The following is a 25,787-nucleotide window of genomic DNA, read 5'->3' as shown; positions in this document are numbered from 1 at the left end:
TGTATGATGGAAAATTGTACTTTATCGATACTCGAAGTAACTACCGAACACCTGTAGGTACCTCCATCACTTTTTTTTTTTTAGTATGAGAGCTTCTTTGAAATCTGTAGAACCTGCTGTGCTTTCTCTCAGTTATGGATATCGTAGAATCTCGCAACCGTTCTTCATCTCATCAGCTTCCCGATGCCTGTATAAACGAATCAACGTCGCATTCCAGCGAGAGGAGCGTTTGCCTTAAGGCTTCACAAATACGCGATCTCTACTGCTCATTTGGGTTGAGAAAATTAGCCTCCCTTTGCTCGGTACACTGGGTTCCCACCCTCTCTTCCGCCCCACTTTCTCTCTCTCACTCTCACCCCCTCGCAGCATCAACCCCGTTACACTTACCAATCCCCAAGTTTTATTTTAATCGACGGTAAACTGAACAATTAGCTTAAAGCGGCGAGACACTAATGTTATTCGGGGAAAATTAGACCGCCTGCTCAAAGGAATTGGATGATCGCAAAGGGTGATGGGGGGGCTTCGAGACAGGGCTCGGAAACCTCTGGGAAAATAATTCCGATCTTACGAAACTGTAGCCAGTCAGGGTCTCGAGTGTGTTTCGTACGCATCGCGGATGAGTGTGTGTGTGTGTGTGTGTGTGTGTGTGTGTGTGTGTGTGAATATCCACCGAAGCGAACACCGAGGCGTTTTGCCTTCCGCGCGAATGGTTTCAAAAATTTTCTTCCTTGCGTACGCGTAGCTGTCCTGTATATGATATAACATTTCGCTCGTTGGTAAAAGGAGATTCTAAATTTCCGCTCTCTTTCGCAGCTCCTCTACGCGGAAAATCTTTCAGATTTTTCCCAGCGCTCGCGCCCATTCGTCCGTCTGAATTATATCTACATACATTAATAATATTTGTACGCGATTAAATACAACGCGTAGATATCTATATATAAGGAATATAATGAGAAGTACGAAGCGCGTGCGGAAGCATAACGACGTGACCCTCAAGGATTTGGAATAATTTGATTTTTTCAGTAAGCCACGGCTTAATCCATGCCGAATAAAACATCGGCTCGTTGAGTCGCGCCTCCTTTTTTCCCACTGTCAGTTAGTTGGCAATCCTCGATCCTCCACCTCCACCTTTCTGTTTTCCTCTCCTCCTCACACGCCCCTCGTACCTTCTCTCGACACTTTTCTCCGTACAAAAGTATATAACGTGCACGCTTTTGCTGGTGCGACGATTTTTATTGGAAAAAATTTGTACGGCTGCCGGTTTTGCCACGGTGAAAATTTAATGCGATGTAATTTCATTTTCCCATTTGCCCAAAGCGCGCTCCTGGAGAGAGACGATTTCGAACAGTTTTCTTTTCACGGAACGATTACAGAACGAAAATATTTAGTTACCTCTCGAACGATGATAACGAACAACGATAAATTTAATAATAACAATAACAACAATAATCATCGTAATAATAACGAGACGAACAACAACAATATTCCTGATGCGAGACAACGTCTTAAAAGCAAAATCCTGTGCTCCACAATAACTTTATATTATACACCTACACCTTATACCCTGCGACAAATCTCGCGGGCGAATGTACCCAGCGAGTGAGGAAATAATCATAAAAAGAGAAATACGTGCTGCTTTTTCGTTCGTCGTGCTGATGAAAGAAACCTCTTTGAATTTTACGCGTAGAGTGTGCATCCCCCGCATATAGTATGAGGTACATACATACGTACATACATAATACATTATACGTGTATATATACGTACGCATACATATAACAACGCGAAGACATGAAACGTCTCAAAAATATGTCGCAATCTCTTTCTTTCGCGTGGCACACATGTGTCTCTAGCTCCGACTGTTCTTTATTTTCCCACTCCCAGAATCAACGCAGCGTAGCGGGTCGAAAAAGAAGAAATTTTGCAAATGAAATTCCACCCTTGGATGATGGAGAGTATGAAAAATGAGTCTACAGATACGTAGCAGCTACGCATCAGCTAATCGCGGCGAAAGTTTTCGGTTCCGAATAAATAGCAAGATTTTTTTCTCAACCCCTTCGGCGTGTTCCGAGTAACCCGTCCGAACTCCAAGTCCGTCAGCTGCTGACCAAACTATCGGAAAACGGAGATGAGATCCGGCGCACGCTGCGAGACTTCGGAAGGAGGAATTCTGAAGGCCGTGGAGGACCAGCGTTTTCGGAGGGTTGCGCGCGCGCTCGAGGGCATTCGGAGTCTCGTCAACCCCCCGACAGAGGCGCGCCTTACCGAGGGTCCTGAAACCGGCGGAAGGGGGGCGGGAAGTGGGGAAGGGGATGGAGGGGGCGCGCGCACGCGCCGGGATCACGGGTGGAGGGGATGCCCTGGTATCAGTTTGTGCCGGGCGTCGCGACGCTTGAGCTTTCAGTCTCCGTTGACCAGGTGACAGAGCCGGACGTCAGTTCGTTAAAGAAGCTCGTTGCGCGCGGTGTTAGATTTAGTGAAGGTCCGACTCTCGTTGGGTAAAACGGTGAATAAAAAGCGGAAAAATCGTCGCGAGTGATCGACGGTCGGGGTGCGGTATATCACTCTCGAGTGTTAAAGAGTACTTCTCTCGCCGAATCTCCGAGCCCCGTGAATATAAGTAGATAGTAAGTTGTAGGTAACGTCGACCCTTACGGCCAATTATAAGTGTCCTTTTGCGAAACGCGCGCGCGCATTGGATTAATCCGGATATTAAAGCGCGTAAAATGAATGCTCGTGCGAATTTTAAACCTGTTTATAATTGTCACATTCCGAATTATTTTCATCGCTGTTTAATCGATACGACGACCCTGGGTTTTTGTCAGTGAAGTTTTCCGTTATAAAAGACTCGATTCGTCGCCGACGGTTATCTGGATTCTCAGTGGCGGATTTGCACGCTAATTACGTCAAGTCCCTTGGTGCCGAGTGATTCGCATCATTTACTATCGGACGCAAACTGTTCAACGTGCACAATCGTACGGTTATATTTTCATAGACATAGATAAGTAAGCTCTATCAAGTGCAAAAAGAGCTGTGATCTCAATATCGGGGTGGGTGAATGGAATAAATGAAATAAAATAATAGATGAAGAAACGTTGTGAATAGGCCGGGAATTTCACCCCAAAAAACCCCGCGATTTCGGTGCCTCAAGCTTTAAAGCTTCCCTCTCAATACGAAGATACCTATCCCTATACTATAGGAAAACTGTTTTCAGGAAGGTGGACCAAAGTTTCCTGCTGCCGTTGACAGATTGATAAGGAAGTTTACAGCGCAAGTTTTCCCCCTTAGCTGTACATACATACAAACTCTGCATGTATATACATACATACACATATACCCACATCTATACATATCCATCCGTGCAGGTGAAAACCCCGAGTTGGGAAAACGATTTACAGACGTTGAAACAAACTTTTCTGCGTATACGTACAACATTGACTAACTCGATAAAGTCGGCGAAATTATAATCCCGCTTTGAAACGGTGATAGAAGACGAAGAAAAACAAGAAAAAGAAGAAGAAGAAGAAGAAGAAGTAGCGAAGAAAATCATTCGAAAATTTCTTCGTTCCGATCGCCGTTAGGGAGGACGAAGAGCGCGTCGAGGAAAAGTCGGAGCTTCCGCAAGCTCTTCGCAAAGGCCGTCAGCATTGAGTCTGTGGGGAATTACTACGCGAAATCGTTGTCTTGTGAGCGTGTAAAAGAAAGTGCAAAAGTGAAGGGTAACAGTGGATTCGGTGACTATTCAGCGGCCGGTGAGTTCGAGGTCTGGGGCGAGGAAAAATCCTCCGCGGATGGTCTCGACCACCACCAGGTAGTGAGGCCGCCTTCGCGGCAGCAGCGATGCGAGGCCTCCTCGCTGAGACCGCTGCTCCACGTCGCTCACTGTGAGCTCCACTCGCCCCGGGAAGCGGAGTTGCTCAGGCTGGACCACCTCGAGAGCCTGGACCACAAGTCCGTCGACCACAACGCTTATTCCATGATGGATAATTTCCACAGTCCGGTGCCGCCTCCGCTGCCTCGTCGCCACGTCAGGTAAATCTTCCGGAAAGGATAGAAACTGCAGGGGATGATGGAACTGCTAGTCGGTGACTTGTTGCTCGATAAAAAACCCTTGAAGAAACGCTCGGATCAGGCTTCCGAACTCTCTCAATTCGAACGATGGGCTTCGGAGTGTCTATCGGTTCGAATATTATGGCCACCGTCCGACGGAAGCGGATCTCTTAAACGGTCTTTCTCATAAATGTCTAGTCGGTACTTTGCTCGATTCGTTTCAGTCTCCTTAAGCCATTCTTCTCTCCTCGCTGCGTTCTTCTAGCCTTCTTAAGTATTACGTATTCATTCGAGTAGCTGCACCGAGTCGATATGCATTAGAAGAAGGTGGTATGCGCTCAACGTTTTTCATACCGGGCTCAAAGTTTTATACATTTCACGTTACGTACCTCCGTGTTTTAAAAGCCAGCTTCCATATTTGCGCATACGTTGAAGAGAGACTCTTCGGGAAACTTTATTCGACTTTATACGTACGCGGAAGCAGCTTTACCTACTCGGTCTTGAATAACTGTTGAGAAAAAAAAAAGAAGAACGGAAATTCTCGAAACTTCATACTCAGCCCCTGAACCTCATCTTCGGGGACGAATCGTTACATTAGTTTCAAATTATCGTGACGAGTTGTTACCACCGAGGATTGATCTCTGACACAGCGGTAGCGTTCCAATCCCCCGCAGATACCAGAGTGCTTCAAACACCCGGATCCTCACAAATCCTTGAGAGATTTGGTGAATCCAACTATCGCGAGTAGCTTTCAACCCTGAAACCACTGTGGACATACTTTCATCGTCTAATCCATGATTAGCGATGATGAGGCTGAAGTTGATAACGTTACCGTAACGAAACATCAAAGAAAAAAAATCATAACTTATCAATTTTAGAATAACTTCCAAAGAGTTGACTTGTCAAAATAAGAGTATAATTTGTTTGTCATGGTGTTCTACCAAATTTCGGACATTGCTAAGTCTGCGATGTAACGATTTTTCTTGAACATTCGTCGCTAAACCCACGTTACTAACTTCATCCTGATTAGCGACGAGCGATCCTCGGCTATCGATGTCCGTACAAACTCCAAGGTTTTGCCTGAACGCGTGTACTCTGTCAGATCAAAGAACCGTTCAAAGTGGGAAGCGGTCCACGGCACCGATCCGGGAAACGGAAGTCAGGCTGTTCTCGGGTATCGCGTGGTCCCGCCGAAACACCTCTTCGCACCCTAAAAGTCTGGGCAATCGATAGTTACGCCCGGCGCTTCCCTGGGGACTCTGCAGCCGTGCCGTGCAACCGACTCTTATACAGTAGCGAACGCGAAGGCGACAGAGAGGCCGAGGTATAAGGTACGGATATCTCGGCCGGCTCTGGTACTATCTCTCTTCCTCCTTCCATCCTTGCCTCCGTCTCTCTTTGGACTCTTCTTCTCCCCCTCCCTCCCCTTCCGCCTCCTCCGAAAGCCCCCGGGCGAAGAAGCGAGCGCTACCGGCTAGATAACCCGTGCCACTTTTACCATCGCTTTTACGGCTTTTCTCCTTTTGTCGGCCGGCTCCTCTTCCTCAGCATCTCCGCTCTTACTCTTCCTCTTCCTCCTCTTCCTCCTCTTCGGCAAGCCCCGCGCGCCAACGGAGCCCTTAGCCCCTGACACCTCCGCGATGAAGACCTACTGCACTTCATTTCCTGGCGGAGCACGTGGCGGCAGTAAGATTTTATTCCCCATTACTGCCGGTTATACCACTTTGGAACAAAGCGCAGGCTAATTCTTGCCTCATCCCAACAATGTATTATTCTTCCAGCGCAGTCGGTGATTGAATGTTTGTATTTTTCTTCATTCAATCCCAGTAATTAACCAGCCATTGTAACTAATACACGCCAACTTTTGTCCCCGACGATCTCGACTAATCAGCTCGACTCCTCCTCGCCGTCGGGATTCTTCGGGGCGTTAAATCAGTTATTTGTTTTCGCCATACACCACCCGCTACGGTACTCAGTCCTCTCTTCTAAAGGCAGCGCGAAACTTAGATTAACTTTGTCTTAATTACCGAATTAGATTTGAAAGGATGGATGTATGGCCTTGGAGAGGAACCCTTGCTGCGAATCTGGTAACGAAGAATGGATACCACGGACCACCCGCTGTTCTTCTATACTGGTCCGCTGTATCTGCAGACATACGCTTGGAATAAGGGAAGAAGAGATACGAGATCGTGGGTTAAAAACGACGAACGGGATGGAAATTTCTGCAAAGTACTCGATCCAGCGCTCAAAATTCTACTCAATGGCGTATAAATGCCGACAATTTATATATATACACCTATAAATGTTGAGCAGTTATTTCGTTCCAACGACATTGTTAGTCACTATTGAAATATTCTTGTAATCGCTGACGCGAAGCCAGTGCATCGCATGGGTATACATGCCTGTGTACAAATAGCGAGTACTTTGACTGGCGTACGGTGGAGCCTAGGTGCGAGCATTGTGTGCACACGGGCAATTCGTTTCCTCGCGTGAAAAGCGTTTCTGATGCACTCGGAAGTAGAGTGTAAACAGGGAAGAGAGAACGCGAACATGCCTCGTCGCCTGGCACCGGGTTTTCCGCGGTATTTTATATTCTAATGTAAATAAATTCATGTGTCAGCAGACCGCGGCGCTCGTTAATGACCCCGCATGGTGTGGGTGAAGTGCCGAGGCACCGAACCAGCGCCTTCCGTAGATGTGGAAGCTTCGCGTGTGAGGAGAAAAGGCGAAACGAGCTACCTCGGGCCGCCGTTTGATTCGAACTCCTGGTGGAGAGGGCGCGATGAGGTCCGAGACTCGGGACACGATTTCCGCCTAAATGATTAAATGACCGTGAACCGAGTAGAAGAGATACGCCCAAGATCTTGATTGAGATTGATGGAAACGGAATTGAAGACTTTCGACCAAAGAGACTGACTGGATATATCGCGCTCGGTGTGCCAGCTTCTATCTCGCGATGGCTTAACGACGATAGACCCTGTGATTAGATTGCCTTTTCAATTGCCCGACAAATTGCGTCCGAGTGCCAGATGGCCGTTGAGACACCCGAAGAAGAATGATCGAGAGAGACCAGCGTCCTCCTCCTTTTGCCCGATAAAAAATACTTTACGCCAACTCTTTTCGCCACGACGACGACTCTCCGATTTCTCAAAAGTGCTGCTGATTCTAACCACGTCATAAGCCACGTCAGAAGTACGAAAAAAAGTCTTTACTTCACGGGGTACGAAACTTACAAAGATCAATTGCTGGCCAACCGTGGTCTCAACTGTACACTGGCAATTCTATAAATTATATACCATGCGGTTAATTGAAGACACGACTGTGTAAACAGAGCTATGAGTTTTAAGCGGTACAAGATGTGCCGACTATTAGCAATTATGCATAAGGTAAATTATTCCAATAACTTATTCGGAAATACTCCGCTAAAGCATAACTTGTAACGTGCGGCTCTTGTATATTAATTTCCGTTTAGGGTGAACGAAGTTCATTTTATCAACTTTCTCTTTTTATCATCTTCTTTCTCCTTCTCCTTCTTATTCTTACCCTCTGTTATCTTTTCCTCGGTGGTTGATTGGGTGTATAGATATATAATATATATTGCTTCGTTCTTTCTGTCCCTGCTTTCATTTTTTCCTTCTTTCTTAATTAACTTCCGCGTTTCTCTGCTTTCGGAAAAAGAAGGCAGTTGTTGTAATCGCCCCGAAAATGAAAAGTCGAGGTTTCACAAGATCTCGACGTTTTGAAGTCTAGAAAATCACCTCCGATCACTTTGAGGTGGACATCTCTGTGAGTGTGTGTGCGTTTGTGATAAATTTTTTTTTTTTTTGTCCAACGATATCTCGAGAACAAATTACCGAATTTTATTGATCTCGGTCTCAATCGAGGCAACTTTTCCAAACTTAGAACTGACTAGATTTTGGCTTTGATCGAATCAGTACTCTTCGAATTATTTGAATAACACAATTATAAACAATCGAATACAAACGATGATATCTCGAGAACGGAAGAACGGAGTTTAATAAAAATTGGTGTTGCGTGGTTTTTATGGTTACTGGTCATAAATCCAAAGTCGTTTTTTAAAAAAAATGTACCTTATGACTGCAGGGCAAATATGATAATCCAACATCCAGAACTCATCTGATTTTCGTTTACTGTGGTACCAGAGGGTTTTTTTTAGTCACTCATAACGAATTCAACACTGTTCGTCCAAAGTTCGAATAAGATAATGAATTCGTTATTATTATCATTATTTCAGCTCGAAACGAGTTTAACAACTGCAGTTGCAAAGGTTGGCTCATGGTTAGCCCAAACCCAATTGTTGGCTCGTTGAATACATGCCGCGTTGAGAATATCCAAATTATAAACAAACAGAATGTTGATCCTGAAGCGGGAGTGGACGGCGATGATGTGTTTATACAGTAAAAAAAATGAGGAATGATGTTGGTTGTATAACATTACTGCGATATTTCCACCGCGTGCACCGCATATCGCGTATAGGCAGAAAAAATCGAAGAAGAAAAAATCAAACGGGAAATGACGGTTCTCGGTCAATACACTGACGGCAATGAATGCTTGTCGCAAAATGCACACGCGCTCTCACTTTTCACTTTATCAACTGGTTCGAATATTGAATCAGCCCCTTGAATGTAGGCAGGGGAGATACACGTGCCCGATGTTTCTTTTTTTTTCTTTTTTTGCCACTGTAATCCAGCCTCATTTTTCCTATTTCTCTCTCCGCTTTTTTTTTATAAATGTTCCAGAGTGCAGGCCTGCCGTAGGCACCTACACAACCCCCGCAACCCTTTATCACGGGGAGCGATACATACGAATGCACGGAGAACGAGTTCCCTTTGAACCCCCGCGGGATGAGCTGCACAAATTTTTTACACCAACTGCCCAACAGAAACACCGTCATACCGAAAAGGCCCATATCGTATAACTGCGAACTCTACAAGTTCATTGAAACGGAATTAAGACGAGGATCCGAAAAGTGCGAAGCGCTTACAGATTTCTTAAAGCTTATTTTTTTCCCAAACAATCTCCATTCATCATTCAAGCGAATCGTATTATGGTTACGTCGGAATTAGAATTCACGGTGAGCCGTTCGACGTTCAAATACACGATGTACCTTTTTTCATCTGATTTTCATCCCGTTTTAGATCTTGATAGGCGTGCGTAGAATGATCGTTGACGTTGGAAGTACGTAGGGTAAAAAGTTCGGTCCCCGCTAGCAACCTTTAATACTTAATTCGCACGCGGAAGTTCCGCAGGGGGAAAGGTTTTGATCATTAATTCATCCGCGTGCTTTCCGATGACAGGAAGCAAGGATACAAAATTTTCCACCGAGTGTTGCTCCCCGTACATATCATACCCACCGTGCAACACGATAAAATCTTCGGATTCTCGATCCTCCCTGCATTTCTGCAAAAAATTGCCAACCGACGCGCGTTCCCTGGAGATTCTGCTTAATTCCAGCTCATCTCGGACAGTCTCTGAATCCGTGGATTTACCCGAAGCGCAAGACACGCAACGCTGCTCTAACGACGTTGCGATGTGCGATGAGTGAAGAAGAAGCGGCGTAGTCGAGTTTAGACAAATATAAATAGATAAAACACACACTGCGGTGTGGATAAACGATCGCGATGGTGTCGGATGAAAGGATCCCCTTGCAGTGGCTTCGATCCAGCTCACTCGCTAAGAGGTTAACGACGTTGCTGCACTGCGACTCTGGACCAGGGCGACCGGTAGCGTGCAAGTCTGTATAAGCTTGTATCGGGCAAATTTATACTTGTGTATAAATCTCATGGCTCTCGGCAGACTTGTGTGTGTATAGGAGGTGGTGGACAAGTGCGACGCGCGCCGTGCAGGACGGATATATTAAGTGTTCTCTCCTGCGCCTCTCAAACGGATGCATTAATTGCCGGGCGATGCGCGGCTGTGTAACAAGCTGCGACGTTATTATACGTACTCGGGATGAAGAGATGAAAAGAAACCGGGGAGCTTAACCGAATTATTAATCGTAGAGTTGATAATCGAAGTGCTTGGTAATGCGACGAGAGAGAAGAGAGGCAATTTTTAAGAAATAAGAAAGACTAAAAAAAGAAAGAAAAAAAAAGACCACCGCGCGCACACTCTCGTCATGAGTTATGAATTGGGGAGGCGGAAAGAAAATATGTCACCATAAAACAAGAGAGGCAGTCAAACTGTGTTTAATTCAGCAACAACTCTGGCAAAACGTGGTGTAACCTTTAATCACCTACTCTGTTTTTCAACGATATTATTAACGGTGTTTCAATTTTTCATTCAAACATGTAGCATATTGTAAATTTGCTCATATTTATTTATAATTATCATCTGTGCAGCTTTAAATTCCTTTCAAATTTCAATTCTTCAATTAGCTCGCGCTCTGAATAAGATTATAATAAATACGAGTATCGTATACATCTTATCACTGTTTACGATATACTTAAATATACCTGTCATCGCATTGCACTATAACTCGTAAAAATATCTCTGCGAATAAGTTTCAATAGCCGAATGAAATTTAATTCTCTCAACTCGAGTTATACGTATAAAGTAGTATGTCTACGTGTATACGCATTTGCTTCGCATAAATTTGAATTATTCTATCAACACGGTACAACTGGATACACTTGGAACCTACGAACTTTTGTGTAAAATAAAAAATCGGTTACACACGTCCTTTGCACTTACCAAAAAATTTCCCTACCCAATAAATATTCGTTACTCTCGCTGTATAACAATAACAAAACTTGAATTTCACGCTAACGATACGTAATTAAAACTACCGCAATATCTATGCGTACACAGTTGCGTTATTATATATACATATATATATACACCTACATATGGGGTGGCTCGGAAAACGCTGGTAGTTCTTGGCACGGAACAATCTAGATAAGTATAATTTCCCTACTAACGGCTTAACCCGGTGAAACAAGGGGTCGAGAGGATAATCAATGACGCTTACAATACGGACGGAACCAAAGCGCCTATCTGTTCTTACACACGTACCGCATTATCGTCGTAGCGTCTACCCGTATAGACTTGGTCGTCTTTTCATAGTGGGAAGACATGCAATCCTTCGCCTATATAGCCTATCTGGACAGGCACTGGAGTCGAGCCGAAGCGAAGGGCAGACTTGATCCGCAAATCAATAGAGTTCCGATCATCGCGTTGGGTCCGTAACTGCGATTATTGTCATCCAACCGTCTGCGTTATGCAGTTCAAGGTACCTATGATAGCTATGAATTCCCCATCACGGAGAAATGATAGGGAATTGCATTCGAACCCATTCGCTGGAATCACTCAGAATTATTGATGCTTTTTTTTTGTCGAGGAGAATGAAATCAGCTAGAAAAAGTCGTTTCTCCGAATTCGAAGCTCGGTATCAGAGATTCGAAGGTAAATTTCTTACTTATTATGCACGTTGTATACGATATACGTAGGAAGGATAGAAAAACGCGTGGAACGCGTTGAAAGAACGAATTAGTGAACTCTGTTGAATTATTCGTGGTAAAAGGGTTCTCTTCTCAATTATATACTATGAGCGTATCAATGAGCAAAAGTTTACTCGTCAGAAACCAATTTTCTGTACGTTGAACCACGCGAGCCAACAAAATAGACTTACAATTATTGAAACAGTAGATGAAAGAACACGTTTTCGTTTGAAACCCACCAAATCCCCGAACTAATAAGTTTCCATTCTCGTTTCAATTTGTCCAAAACAAGTCTGACTGTATAGAAATGTAGAAATATGCAGACATAACGAATTACACCTAACTATATTCAAATCGAATACTTGCCAAATTTTCGAATCCAAGGAGGTAAATTCCGAACCAAATAATTCGCGAGCTTTTCCATTTTTTTTTTTTACCTTTAAAATACGCCTCATTTCTGTGACCAAATTCATCCCCTTTGAAAATTAGTGAATATATATTCCGTACGTATAACGAAACGTGAGGTTGTACAAACTAGCGACAAAAGTTTAATTTTGCAAAGCGTCGTCGAGAAATCAGTAACCCCATTGCTCGATAGCAAAGCTGGTTTCGTTTCCCAACTTTCGTTCTTTCTTTCTTTCTTTTCTTTATTCATTTTTACAACACACACACACACACACGCACAGCGATATAAACGCGGGGGTTCTCTTTGTGAAACCCTCGAGATCCCCTTGTGTTTGTGGGTCGTTGGTCATCGTCCTCTCCCCTCCGCGGTCTATATTGTATACCGAAAGAACTGCACCGCACAGACACCTTTCTAGGTGAAATATTTCCTCCTTAAGTCTTCGCGGCACAGTGTCAGCCTACTTATCTTCATAATTATTGTTACCGCTTTTACCGTTTCTATACAGAAACCGAGTTTCTAAGCCAACCTTTCATTCCGTTTCGTCCCGTCCCATTCTATTCCATTCTCTCTTACACACTGCTACGCCTCTCCTCTTTCTCCTCTTCCTCTTCCTCTTCTCCGAGCTTTATGCACTTTTGTCATGGTTCACATTTGCCGTGCGTGGGTGATGCACACAGCCTCTCTTCTTCTCTCTCTCTCTCTTTCCCTCGAACTCTCATTCAAACATTTCTCCCACATTTTATGACCGTGTGCATTCGTGTACCTGACGTACAACCGACAGATGGGCTGGTCGAAGTGCTGCAGCGGCAATATTGTGTCATTTACTCATTGTGTCGTTTCCGCGCGGGTTTCTTTTCTTCCTTGTCTTCTTCTTCTTCTTCTTCTTCTTTGCCAAGAGACATAAATATGCACGCAGGTCTGATCCACCCTCTCTCTCTCTCTCTCTCTCTCTCTCTCTCTCTCTCTCTTCGCTCCTCAACGACACGTTTCCTCTTCAGAGCGTGACGTACCGTCAGCCCTGCACCCCGTCCGATATTGATCGAGGTTCACGGGGAGGAAGGAGGCTGCGTCGTTTCCCCGTGTTATTATTTCATGCCCGTGTAATTGCAAGCACGTGAAGCTGCACCGGAAATGCCCCTGCAGCGGTGAAGTGCCGTAGCAACCCCAGTTGGCCTCGAATCCACCTCGAGCTTCGAGTGAGGAGCGTACCGTTCGTTAACGTGCTTTCGAACGTCCCCCACGTGGTGGCACAAAGCTTCGCTGAGTCGCGATCATGAAGCCCTTTACGATATCCGAGGAATTCGCGCGATGAGCTCCATCGAAATTATTCAAAATTTCCCGTCAACACTTCGTCTCCGTGTAATTCTAGCCCTCGTACAACGCGAAAACGCGGCCAAGCTTGATACGTCTTAAACCTACACAAACTTTCCACCAGTTCTCTGGTGTACATGTATAATTACTCAGACTCTATGCTCTCTATGCACGCGGTGAAATTCATCCGACAATTAGCCATCTGCAGCAGGTGAAAACTGTAACTATAGAGGAGAAATGCTGGGGTTGATTTAGACTGAAAGAGAGACAGTATCAAGTCAGGGTGTATTTACCCATCGACTAAGTAGAATAATATGGCTACGTTTCGACATCATCGGCATCTTCCGCAACGGCAGCCAGCTTACGACTTTTAACAAAATTATATTTTCCTTACAAACAAACTGTATCAATTTAATAAAATCATGATTTGTTGAGGAGAGGAGGAGAGAAAGAAATATTCGAGACGAATAAGAGAGGAGTTATGAAAAAAAAATTTAATGAAAAAACGAAACTCGCAGGAAAAAGAATCAGTGGACGGAACAAACAGAAAAGAAATTACACTTATTCGAACACATCCATGAACGCAATAATTCTGCGCCTTCGTTTTTTGCTTTATCACGAATAGATTCTCCCGCAGGCTACGTCAACGTTTTTTTTTTTTTTCGAAATTGAAAATAATGGGGACCGGCGCAAAGTCGCCGCAGTCTCTGACGTTCGAAATTAAGATGCCGGGAATAGAAAATAAGAAATCTTGTGGCATTGTCTCAGCGATTGATTCCACGACACCGTCTTTTCTGAGCCTCCGAGAATTCAATTTTAGGATTTAGTTCCGGTAGAAACAGTAGGCCTATTCGGCAGGTAAGAAAAAAAAAAAGAAAAACTTTTCCTTCAAACTCGCAGGCTGATATATCTCAAAGGATTTTAAATTCCCCGAGGCGTCGATCAGCAGGTAAAAGTGACTTCCACTTCAAGGAGCTTCAAAGACGCCTAAAAATAAACTCAACGCTTCTGATGGCATGCCCCAATCAATTTCCGCACACCTTTCAAGTTTCGAGCTTCGCGTCTCTTCGGATCATTTGAACGCTTAAAAATTTGAATACACCTAAGCTACACCAATTCCCACAAATACCTTGCGCCAAAAATACAAATTTTTTTTTTTATCCCTAAACGAATGAAAACTCCATAACCGATAAAGAATATTCCCCGAGCAAAACTCGATTCGAATGACCGTTTCGGCACGCGAGCAGGTGGTACAGGTAATCGGGTTTCAATTATCGTTTTGACGGAAATCTGACCCGCATCGGGGAATGGGAACAAAATTTGACAGGTATATCGTCATCGGACGACGCGTATGTTGGATAGGTAATTAAACTTGATTACTTCACACGATATTGGAACGTCATATATTACGGTTCTGACGGGGGAAATAATTTTACACCGAGTACAGGTATACGTATAATACAAGATTATAATGCCGAACGACACTCGTGACCAACAAACCGATCCCCTTTCCCGTCCCGCCTGCGAGTTTCCAATACCATGGTTATATTATCAGAGCATTACCCTCGAATACATTAATTAAATAATTTGAAATCAACTGTGCCATCGACGTCATCGCTGCAGCTTTGTCATATCGTATACCGACGGCAGTTTGGTATACCACCGCCGGGGTTTCATTAGAGGCGTCGAAAAGCTTCTATTTGACGTACAAATTACTAATTATGTACACGATCCACGCGCACTATAGATTATTGTCAATAACGCGAGAAGTGGGGTTATTGCCGCGCGGAATTAAAATTTCCTGGTAAAAGTTTTCGTCGTTCGTTTTTATTTTTTTCCTTCTCCTCGCTACCGCACCCTGTTCGCCTGTATGACGTACACGCATATAGCAGACCTTGCTACAACGAGGGAGGAGGAATTAGCTTTCGGGAATAAATGTGTGTGTATGTCGTACGTGTAGCATAACTTTTCCGGGTGTACTGGATGCAGTTTGTTCCGGTCACACGTGCTCGTTAAGAGAATATCGCGGTATGGTGGCTTCGGTGTGTAGCCTCCTGTCTCCTCTATCCGCACAAAGTTGAGCAAATATTTCTAATTAAGAGGCGACGCCCCGCAGCCAGACTGATCGAGATGAAAAAGTGTAGTGAGAGAGAGAGAGAGAGAGGGGCGGAGTGTGGAAGGAATAAAACGCAGGGGTGGGGGATGAAGAAAAAAATAAAAAATGAAGAAGAACAACAGCCAATTTGCCCCGATGAATATTTCACCGGGATGAGCGACGAGACGACGAAAAGCTATATAGGGTTTGTGGGCCCAGGATGGGGGTGAGCTAATATTACCTTTTCATATAATGCCAGGGCATATTAAATAAAAACAGAATCCTGATGGAACGCTGGCGTATCAATAGTCGGCGATATATAGGTATACTTTCGCGTATGTATACGTAAAGCTTATATACATTATACGCGCGTGCCTGTGTATACATATCAAGCTTTTACAATGGGTTTCTAAATATCTCCGGTAAAGTCGCAGGAAGAGAGACTCGCGAGATTTATTTTGAAAAATACAAAACCAGCCTCTATGTGTATGTATAACGCTGAAAAACTGAGTGCATTAAATTTAACGTTGAAGCTTCGATCGATTTTACATCGGATCAAATCCCTCCCTTGAATTCTCCTACGTCCCGGTGGGATTTCTGGCCGTGGAAAACTGTTCCACGTCATTAGGATACCCCCCCTAATCCCGGTGAATGCGGTTGGTGTGAAAAGCGAGGGGGGTTTCAAACTCTGTCGCCTTTTATTCTACAAAGTGAACGGATCATCGATTTTCGCAGCGAGTAATTGCATGTTTTCTACAAAACACTTTCGAATTCAACGTCACGTGTGTTCGGTCGTTCCCTCGCCATTCGTGATGACTATGCATGTGGGTATGCGGAGGTTGTCAGGCGTAGTTACTTACGATTAAACGTAATTTATAAAACAAGCTTTGCCCCGAATAATAACAAGCAGTCTCAGTCCCCCTTGGTGCCAATCTATTCCACTTCATATCTTATAACTGCAGGGTTCTATTCATTCAATTAAGGAGATAAATTCTCCTGCAAACGTTATAAAAATAATACTTGTTATACTGTATAGGTACGTATACATATACTATATACCGGAGTTAATTAATCAACAGTGCGTTGGTATTCGTAGACCGAGAGATAGTACAAATTTTTCGAGAAGATTGTTTCTTACGGTCCCTTCGTCTCCAGTTTCACATTCACCAGATACCGATCCCCGAATCGTTTTAAGCGTCTTTCTCGACCCGTTAAAAATTCGCGCTGCATCCCGTTTCATCCTTCTCTCCCCTGCATGCAGCCCTGCTCGTTGAGGATTTTACCCAGCTTGTGAAAATAAATCTATCAAGCTCGAGTTTCGAACGAAAATCTCCGGGCTCTCTGCTCCTCAGCTTCCATCCTTCCCTCGGGTATATAAACCGACACCTTGCCGAAATCTGGAAAACTGAGGCTGCGTTGCCCATAAATAAATGTAATACCGTCATTAGGAAGGCGTCACGACCCTCCCGCAGTTTCTTCCGGCATACAAAGTTTCCCGCTGTGAATCGCGGGGATGCGTCAAAACAGTTGCAGATTTTACTTCTCCGGCTCCACTCTCTCTTTCTCTTTCTCTATCTCTATCAATCTTTCTCGCCTTCTCTTCCTCTCAGGGACTCAGCTCCCCCCGGTAATTGGCCGCGCATAAACTTCCTCTCATTTCTCTTGCAGTCTCTTGCCCTGTCACTCCTCGCTTTGCAGCCCCTTTCGTTTTTCGCATTCCAAAGACAAACCGAGGCCGTCGAGAAACTCTTGCCTATAAATATTAGGGAACGGCTGACGAGATCCTGAAAACGTTTCTTCCCCAATCGGGCTCACGCAACTTCCGATTTTTATCAAATTCTGATTAAATTTTTCGAAATTGAACCTCGCAAGGTGAGACAACATACCTGTATGGTTCATGTTCGATACTGACTTTCGATAGAAGTGAACCAAAGTAGAATAAAAGAGCTGAGAACCTGAAGCTGTCGCTTGGCAAAGGAGTTTCGGTAATGGATTTCCAGGGGTGTCCAGCAATCACATTTTCCAGGAATCGTTCAAAGAGAAAGAGGAAGAGAGAAAAGGAGGACGTGGACAGAAAGTCGCAATCCATGAATCGAAGATCGGGAATGAAGGTTGGCGTTTCGGATGACGCGTGTGCCAGAGAGACGACGTAGACCAAGACTCGCGGAGTCTGCGTTACTACATCTGTCGATATCCGTGTCAATCCCCGAATAAAATAAAACGTCAACTTCTCCGGTACCTCGGGCCCAAAGTAATTACAAGTTCGCCCGCAGACGTCCCCATAGAAATCTAAAGACGTATCAGATCACATCTCGCAAATTGAACAGAGTCGTCGAGCACCCCCAAGAAGAGGATTAAGAAGATTGAGAAAACGCTGGTCAAACGCGTTAAAATGATATATGAAAAGATTTGCACCTTCTCAAAATCGTGGTAAAAAAAAAAAAAAAAAACATATTCAAACGATTCCGTATTCTCGGCGTCGTCGGTAAGGCGAGGAAAGTTGACTGGTAGCTCGACCCGATACTCGTTTCCATGCTTGCTGAGAAGCACCCCGTACATGTCGAGTATGCAGACACGCGTACAGTGAGGATGTGTGTATGTATGTATGTACTACGTATATTTGCGGAGGTAAGAATGCCCGTCATCTCCGGATAATAAGGACTCAGGAAGGCCTGCAAGGCTTCACGGCGAACGGGACGCGACCCTCCGTTTGGTGGAAAGCTCCCCTTGCAGGCCTGCGGATGGGCCATCGATCCCAACCACGACGTCATATTTGCCAGAGAGACGCCAGGAGCGCTGCTGCGACGAGGACGAGGAGGACGAGAGTTGAGACAAAATAAACGACACCCCCTCTTCCCCTCGCACTCTGTGCCCCGGGGCATTGAGTCGCTTATATGTCTCGTCGAATGAGGGAGGGGGGGGGGGGGGGGGGGGGGGAATAAAAAAGAGACACGAAGGAGGAGAACGTACGTTGAGAAATTCGACTAATTTTAAATATTTAATTCAAACGACGTACAAGATCTGTACGTATTAAAACGAGATAACAGCGTGCCAGCTCGGCGTAAAGCCTCGGGCATCGAACAAGACCGCGGAGGAATGAAACGGAAGAAAAAAGAAAGATATTTCATGGTAAATTAGACGGTAAATCATTCGGGGTTACAAAAGGTACTGTTATACAAATTGTCAAATTCACATTAGGCAGCGCATAAAAAAAAAAAAAAGATGACTCTTCATTTTGAAATAAAGATGCAGTCAACGGTGAGAGTCTGTTGAATTATACATATTTCTGAAGAATCTCTCGGCAAGGTATAAAATTTATTATTCAATGTCTCGAAGTGTCACGAAAAAAATCCTTTCATTTTCAACGAAACAAAGTTAAATCTTCGCAACGTCGACACAGTACAATCACTCGCTCCTGCGAAACCCTAACATCGTTCAGTCCTGGCATCCGCAATTTTACACCCAACGATGTGTAATTTGATTTTACGAATCTAACGGCGTAACCATTCCATGCATTAGATTTGTTTTCAACGTTTAACCCCCGCAAGAGCGAAGAGGATTGGTTGGTACGAACTGTCGATGACGAAAGCGTTCGGTTCCTGCGTCGTTCCAATCTCGCATCGATATTTTCTTCCAGCCGAACGCCCATCGGCAATTCCCTAACACAATGAACCTTCCAATATCCCCGACGTCCGATCTCGACTTCCACATTATACGTAGACACGGTATCCGCGTATCTGTCCGTTACAAACGCGCTTACACGGACACAAAGAGATTAATTGACAAGTGCGTGTGAATCTCGAGGCTGAAAGTGGAAAATCGTAAAAGGTTCGCATGATAAAAGCACTGCCGCGTCAACTGCTAGCCGATCCGTGTATACCCTGGCATACCGTACCTACTACCCATTCACAACCACCCACGTAAATTCCCACACGTAAACGCGACGATATTCGGAAAGTACGTAGGTACTGTTCCTTCCGAAACTCCGCGTCCTCCTACACCATCACCACCATCACCACCATCACGACCATCACCACCATCAACGGCAGCAGCAGCAGTAAGAGCACAATGGTCTCCATTGTCGTTGGACAAGTTCACGCTCAGGGCCTACGATAAATTTATGGCCCAATAACTCAGGCCCGATATTATGTCCCACGCCTTGACTTAATTGCGCGGTAAGGCCCTAAATAACCTTTATAGGTGTTGGTCCGATTACGAGGTGGGCGTGCAGGTAGGTCGGTGAGATCACGACTCGGGGGTAAAAACGAAAGAGTTTCGAAAGAGGGCGAAAAACGTGACCAGAAAGTATCCCTCTGGCTTAGGTTCGTGGTCGACGTCCTTCAGCGCTCGATGATTGTACAGAAGTTAATTACCGCCATGTGATTATGATACGGTTCCCAATTTCCCCTTTTGCAACGAGATAAAATCATACAAACACTTCTGTCTATAAGGAAATGTCAGGAAAAAATCATTATCGCGCGATTTTAGAATGACTTTGCAAAATATGAGCATATTTTGTTTATCGTGGTTTTTTCTAATCATGAAACGTTACGGTTACCTTACTAACTTCACTCTCACGACCGTGAACATATTTACTGACTCCGTGTCACCTCGCAGCTCCACCGCGGTTCGTATGCATTACGTGCTGCACTACGGTAAACTTCGTACATGTATGTGACACACGTACAGACACACAGCGATGCATTTGTAGCTAGTCCGAAGCCGAATAAACGAGTATCGTGAAGTGACTCTAATGCGTGTAGCCAACGTGAATGATAAGATTGTTTCGTGACACCGAAATACAAGAGCCGCAATGTCGCACCAAGTCGTATAACTAATGCCCCCGAAATTTATTCCGTGGCGATGATTAAGCGCACGTACGATACTTTTTCCCCCATAGAACGGCGGTGATCCTTAACGAAACTGTTATCGTCAATCGCTTAATTGAAACTGTGTAGTATGAGCTCGTTCAATTTATCTAGCCGTTGCGCAACACGTATCTCTATATACGTACGCTTTTAGAGTGGAGTTGATCTCCCTTAGAAACCCCCCGGGGTCCGTAGAAGAGACGGAGAAAGATGTACCACGGAGCTTGATCATTCCCGGATATACAACACCGTCGTTTACCAACAAGGAGCAATTAGTTAAGTGCATTTCTCTTGATACAATTAATTTTTGTCCTACTAGATACCAACTCGAGTGAGATAGAGAGAGAGAGAGAGAGAGTAAGAGAGAAAGGTAGCACAGATGGAAAAGAGAAGAACTGCCTCCGATCATTCGCTCATTAATCTCGGACGTCCCACGCTCGAGAGAATTAAACTTGTACTTCCCATTGGTAGATTAGATACGCAAAAAAAAAAAGTGTACCAACAAATTCAGAATAGAATCACATTTCGCCCCTTGTAGCGATTCGCAGCTGTTGGGAAACTGCAAAAAGCAAACAGCAAGGATCAACATTTGTACAGGCGGCTAACGGTCCAGGTAGAAAAAAATAAATTCGGAAACGGGTGGGTTCAGCGACAAAGGATATTAGAAAAGGGGTTAAGAGGATAAAATAAAACCCATTGACTCTCTCAATTTCACGGTGACAAACCGCGGACGTGTTGCAACAAAATAACGTGGCATACCTACTTACCGCACAACTGAACCACCTAGTTTCGTAGCTACGATTGAATTTAACCTTCGCGTTATCCGGGAGGGCCAATCAACCGGGCAATACATCAATATCCTTTTAGACGTCGCCGTGGACCGACACCCTCACCATTGCCGAAGAGAGAGAGAGAGAGGGAGAGTCGCCCACTGTGGGCACAATGCAATTCGTACGATACTCGGCACAGCGTGTAACTGACTGCGTTTGCTACGTGGTAACAACACACGTTGCAGGCGTCGCGACGCCGCTGCATGATGTCGGTCTTCCTATAACACGGCGCAACGTGTGTACATCGTACACTATACGTGTCTTACACGGTATGTGGCAACGGCGGTGTATGCAGGCAGCTAGTTAACCGTCGCATTCATCGATGCATTGTTACCGTTTAAGCGGGGTCTTCACGGGTATTTGAACACGGTGCTTACAGTGCTGCAACCTACCAGATGTGTGGACTAGGGCCTCTTTGTACTGAATATTACCAATACCATACATCGTTTATACGCGTATGAGAAACGACCTCTCAGAAATCCTATCGCTTATACTATGGCTACATCCTTATTATACGGATCGGATCCTGACCTGATTTCATATTGTCTGTACGAAAAAAACTTTTCAGTTGCAATTGCAGCGCGGTAATACTTTGGGCTACGGTATAAAATACACCTCTTCGTTGAAGTTTGTTCGGAAGAGGAGTTTTTACGCGGGGAAATTTGATCCAGGAATACTTCGCCAACCTGTATACGTACGCCCGAGGTTACGTATTTGTATCACATATATGTATAGAGTTAGAGAGCCCCCTTCTCCAATTGATGAACAGCCAGTCTACGTACCCGTGAGCACTTCGGACGAGTATAGAGCAGCAGCAGTGGCAGAAGCCGCATCTATTGTAGACAGGAGGAGAGCATTACATAGCAACGCGAAGTTGAGCTATTGAAAAAATCCTCCCTAACCCGAGCCACCGAACTATGCTTTATGAAATTCTTTTGAAGGTTAGGAGGGAAAACCGTGGGGTGCATGCAGGCTCCCCAGATATCCATGAAGGGACGAATGGATAATGCAGTTAGTTTTGTTGGGTATGAAAATACAAATTAATGAACCTTGGAACTGATGCGCGCCTCTCTAATTGTGAGTAACGTACATGTGGCCGTATCGGTTGTATAGGTATACGAGTATTATAGACACAGGACCACTTGTGCAGTGTTGCCGCAATATATATATATATAAATGGAGATTGGTGTGATTATGCGCATATGTAACTCGCCTCGGAAATCATTACCGCTTGAATGGCTACCGACTAACTTATATAGATTTTGCACGGGGAGGTTGCGTCGAGAGTAGCTGGTAGCTGAAAGAGGAGATTACAGTATTTAGGCGGGCACTCGAGCGGGGCACGTCATGTTTGATACCGTAGGTTTCATCGTTACTGGATCCCGACATGCACGCGGAGAGTCTGCCGGTTCATCCGTCGGGCTTTACCGCTGTACATCTTCATTAAAATCTTAATTAGATAGTCACTCGACAAGCACGTTTCGGCTGTGTGAATCCCTGTACCATGGATATATTGTTATTCATCGCATCGGGTGCAGTAGGTTACGGGTGAACAAGGAGTACGCATAGGTCTGTACGGCGTCCGTAGATAGGCGTGCCTTGAAAAAGTTAGATTCGAACGACGCACCGCGGCGATACATAAAACGGACACGTAATCAGCTGTTTCCGAAACCCATCTCCATCAAGATTATAATTAGAAGTCTCCCCCCCCCGAACGTACCGCATCAATTTAGGCCCGTTCGAACGGAGATCCTTATCTAAATCTTGGCTTATATCATTTTATCTATCCTCTTATTCTCTCGCACTCCTTCTTTCCCTCGACGTATTGTCCAACCATAGAAACCGAGAGAGCGAGAGAGAGAGAGAGAGAGAGAGACTCTTCGTATGATCACTCGGGTGGAATTCTTTCTTCAAAATCCCTGCGAGGGAATGAAAATGTGTAAGGAAAAAGAAGCCTCTCCCTCCTCCGACCTTCTTCCGGAGCAGGGTGTGCTGTACACGCCCCGTTTCGCTGTACCTATACGCCAATTCCCTGCGGCGACGAGATAAGCGACTAGAGAATCGTCGCTCTTTCTTCTCTTTCGAACCGCTTATCATCCTTGGCCGCATTGTCCGGTCTTCTCCTCGTCGTTTGATTAACGCCGTGAAAAGAACGCCGATCGGACAGATACGATGATGACGTCGATGCCAAAACGAAGCTTTGTAAACCCGACTTCCGGATCTCTCTTCGAATTTTCCTCGCTCCTGTATCAAATGTCGGGGGTGTCGAAATACGAGACACGATGAACGGCGGCGCCCTTAAAACACGCTTCTGACCTTTCGACTCGGCCTGCGCAGTTCAGCGACGCCCTCAGGGTGAAGTGACCGTTTCGTGAGAACCGACTCGTTCACAACCTTCGAAAAGGACGAGGATTTCCACGTGTTTCTTCTTTAAATCCTCTTCCTCTCGTCCCCAGTTGGCAACCCTCGCAGTTTGTAAATATACACATACACGCCTTCCGGGTGTCTTAAGGGTGTTCTCTTTATACTATCCCGTTTCAAGCACCACAGGGAAACTCGAAGCTGCAACGGGCCTTTTCTCAAACTTGCCGCAATCCGTCATGTCTTCGCGGGGCCAGATGGCTCTAGAATTATTTTCGTTCTTCTCGTGTAAACTCGGCGTGTCCCTTCGTCCCTTTTCAATCGTTCCAGGCAAACGATTAGCGACGACAAACACTTGGTGGTAAAAATTTTAACGACACGCGATAAGAAGACCGAGGAAAATAATGCAAAGTATCTCGACGTTTCTCCTAAAGCCGAAGAGCGGCGTTCTCGCGTGGCAAAGGAAAATTCATTACACCGAAAAAAAGGACGCCTGGCCGGTTGGACGAGGCGAAGAAGCGTGACGGATCGACGCTCCGCACTAACGACTCGGATGTGTCCGTCGTCGACGTCAGTCGGCTCTGACCGTGTCTCACCGTGTAATTTGTCGATACCGCGAGCAGACTCGAGTCGGTACGGAAGATCGATTACTATCCTCAAGGAAACCTGCCGGTCCTCTTCCTGTCGGCGAACTTATACCGGCTCGTTTCAAGTCGAGTCTCGTGACTTGTATATATGCACCCAACGCGTCGTTGCAAAATCCAGAGACCGAGTAAGAATTCCAAAAGTACAAAACAAAAAAAGCTCAGCCGCAACAGGATCAGTTTCTCGAAAATTCAAGTTGGAGAAATATTTATAACCATCTGGCTTCAGATCCCCGCGTGCATGCGGCTTCTCAGAGTTTGAACTACTGGCTACCTAGTTAGCCGAGACGAGAGAGGGCGGGTGCGCCCGCAATTACGCTGAAATAGTACTTCCGGTTGAGCCCGTTGTACCTACGGCCAGGTCGGATTAGGTGCGCCGGTTTGAACCTCGTTCTCGAGAGAATCGTTGAGGTGACGCGAAACGCAGCATTTGAATCGGCTTAACGAGAAGAAATCATTTTTCTAGACAGATTGAAAATTCGGACCGATGTAGTTAACCGGAGGAAAGGGATCGTAAGCCGTGATTAGGTGTACCTAAATTCATGCGGGATCAAAGAAGCGAGACTGAAAGAATGACCGGAGGAATTAATACACAACCGTTGAACCGGGTGATCAGTGGTGATTCGTGCCGATAAATCAGCGGAGGAACTAACCGGGTAATTTATAAGCTTATAAAACGATCAGCAGGGAGAATTATTGCGTCCGGTTTCGAGCAGAAGTGATGAATCCTCGCGCGTTTTTTTACCGCGCTGATATAAACCGAACTAGACACCGGGATTTTTTTTTGTTGTTTTTTTTTTTTTTTTTTTACATCGTTTTTTTTCAATTTTTTTTGTTTCTCGCGGCGTATAATATCGATAACCGCAAAGCCTGCAGATATCACGGCTATGATGTTTCAAAGGGTGCGATGGTAATAATTCGAAACTTTCTGTACGCAGGTCAAAGCTATCGGAGAGCTGATACGTAAAAATACGTTGGTCCTCTTTTTTCTCTCTCTCTCTCTCTCTCTCTCTTTCTCTCTCTCATTCGTCGAAATTATACCAGAGGTGCTACATAGCGATACCCGGAGGAAGAAGACCGAGCGACGCGAACAAGTCAAGCGCGAAGTGGTTCATTCATTTTTCAACCGCGAGAAGAGTTAAAATTAAGCGGGATGCACGTCTCCTACGAGTACAAATGACATACACCAACGTACCAAGTGGTTTCGTACCTACCCTCGCTATTTTCCGGCCTTTTTCCTTCTGACGCTGCAACCGCCGCGCCGCGGGCGACGCGACGATCTATACGTAACGCGGATAAAAGGTCCGGGGATCTATGAAACAAGAAGCTCTTCTCTCTCCTCCTCGCAAAGAATACACGTTGACAACGATAAATTGCCCCTTTATATATATATATATATATATAAAATATACACACACACACGCATGTATACATATATACATATACATATGTAACCTTTATTTTTTTTTCTTTCCCTCGCTCTCTCTCTCTCTCTTCGTCTCTCTTCTCTCCCGTACACATACATACATAATATAATGCGATGATACCTTCCAGAAGAGTGAAAATTCCACAGATTCCGGTGATATATCGCCAACCAAGTAGATATTTTTATCTATTGTACACAATGCTGCTACTGTTGCTGTTGCAGGTGAATTTGTTACAATATAACGTCAGTGGTATTGTTTTTGTTGAGACAAATCATCCGTCACGTTAAACGATTTTCGTACAACTTTTTCATATTTTTTTTTTTTTTTTACATTTCGA

General features: G+C 44.9%; 1 protein-coding gene across 7 annotated transcripts in view; it reads left to right on the top strand.

Annotated features, from left to right (window-relative positions):
- Ten-a (tenascin accessory) overlaps positions 1-25,787 on the top strand; it is a 488,025-nt gene that overhangs the window by 424,012 nt on the left and 38,226 nt on the right. The window contains exon 1 of one of the 7 annotated variants that reach the window (XM_046630327.2): positions 2,421-4,030. The exons of the other annotated variants lie outside the window; for them this stretch is intronic. Coding sequence (XP_046486283.1) covers positions 3,975-4,030 — 56 coding nt within the window. The 5' untranslated portion in view covers positions 2,421-3,974. Of the gene's footprint in view, positions 1-2,420; positions 4,031-25,787 lie in introns of those variants that run through there. 7 annotated transcript variants of the gene reach the window in all.

Source organism: Neodiprion pinetum, chromosome 6 (genome assembly GCF_021155775.2).
Source record: "Neodiprion pinetum isolate iyNeoPine1 chromosome 6, iyNeoPine1.2, whole genome shotgun sequence".
NCBI classification, from domain to species: Eukaryota; Metazoa; Arthropoda; class Insecta; order Hymenoptera; family Diprionidae; genus Neodiprion; species Neodiprion pinetum.
This window is presented reverse-complemented; position numbering and strand designations above follow the sequence as displayed.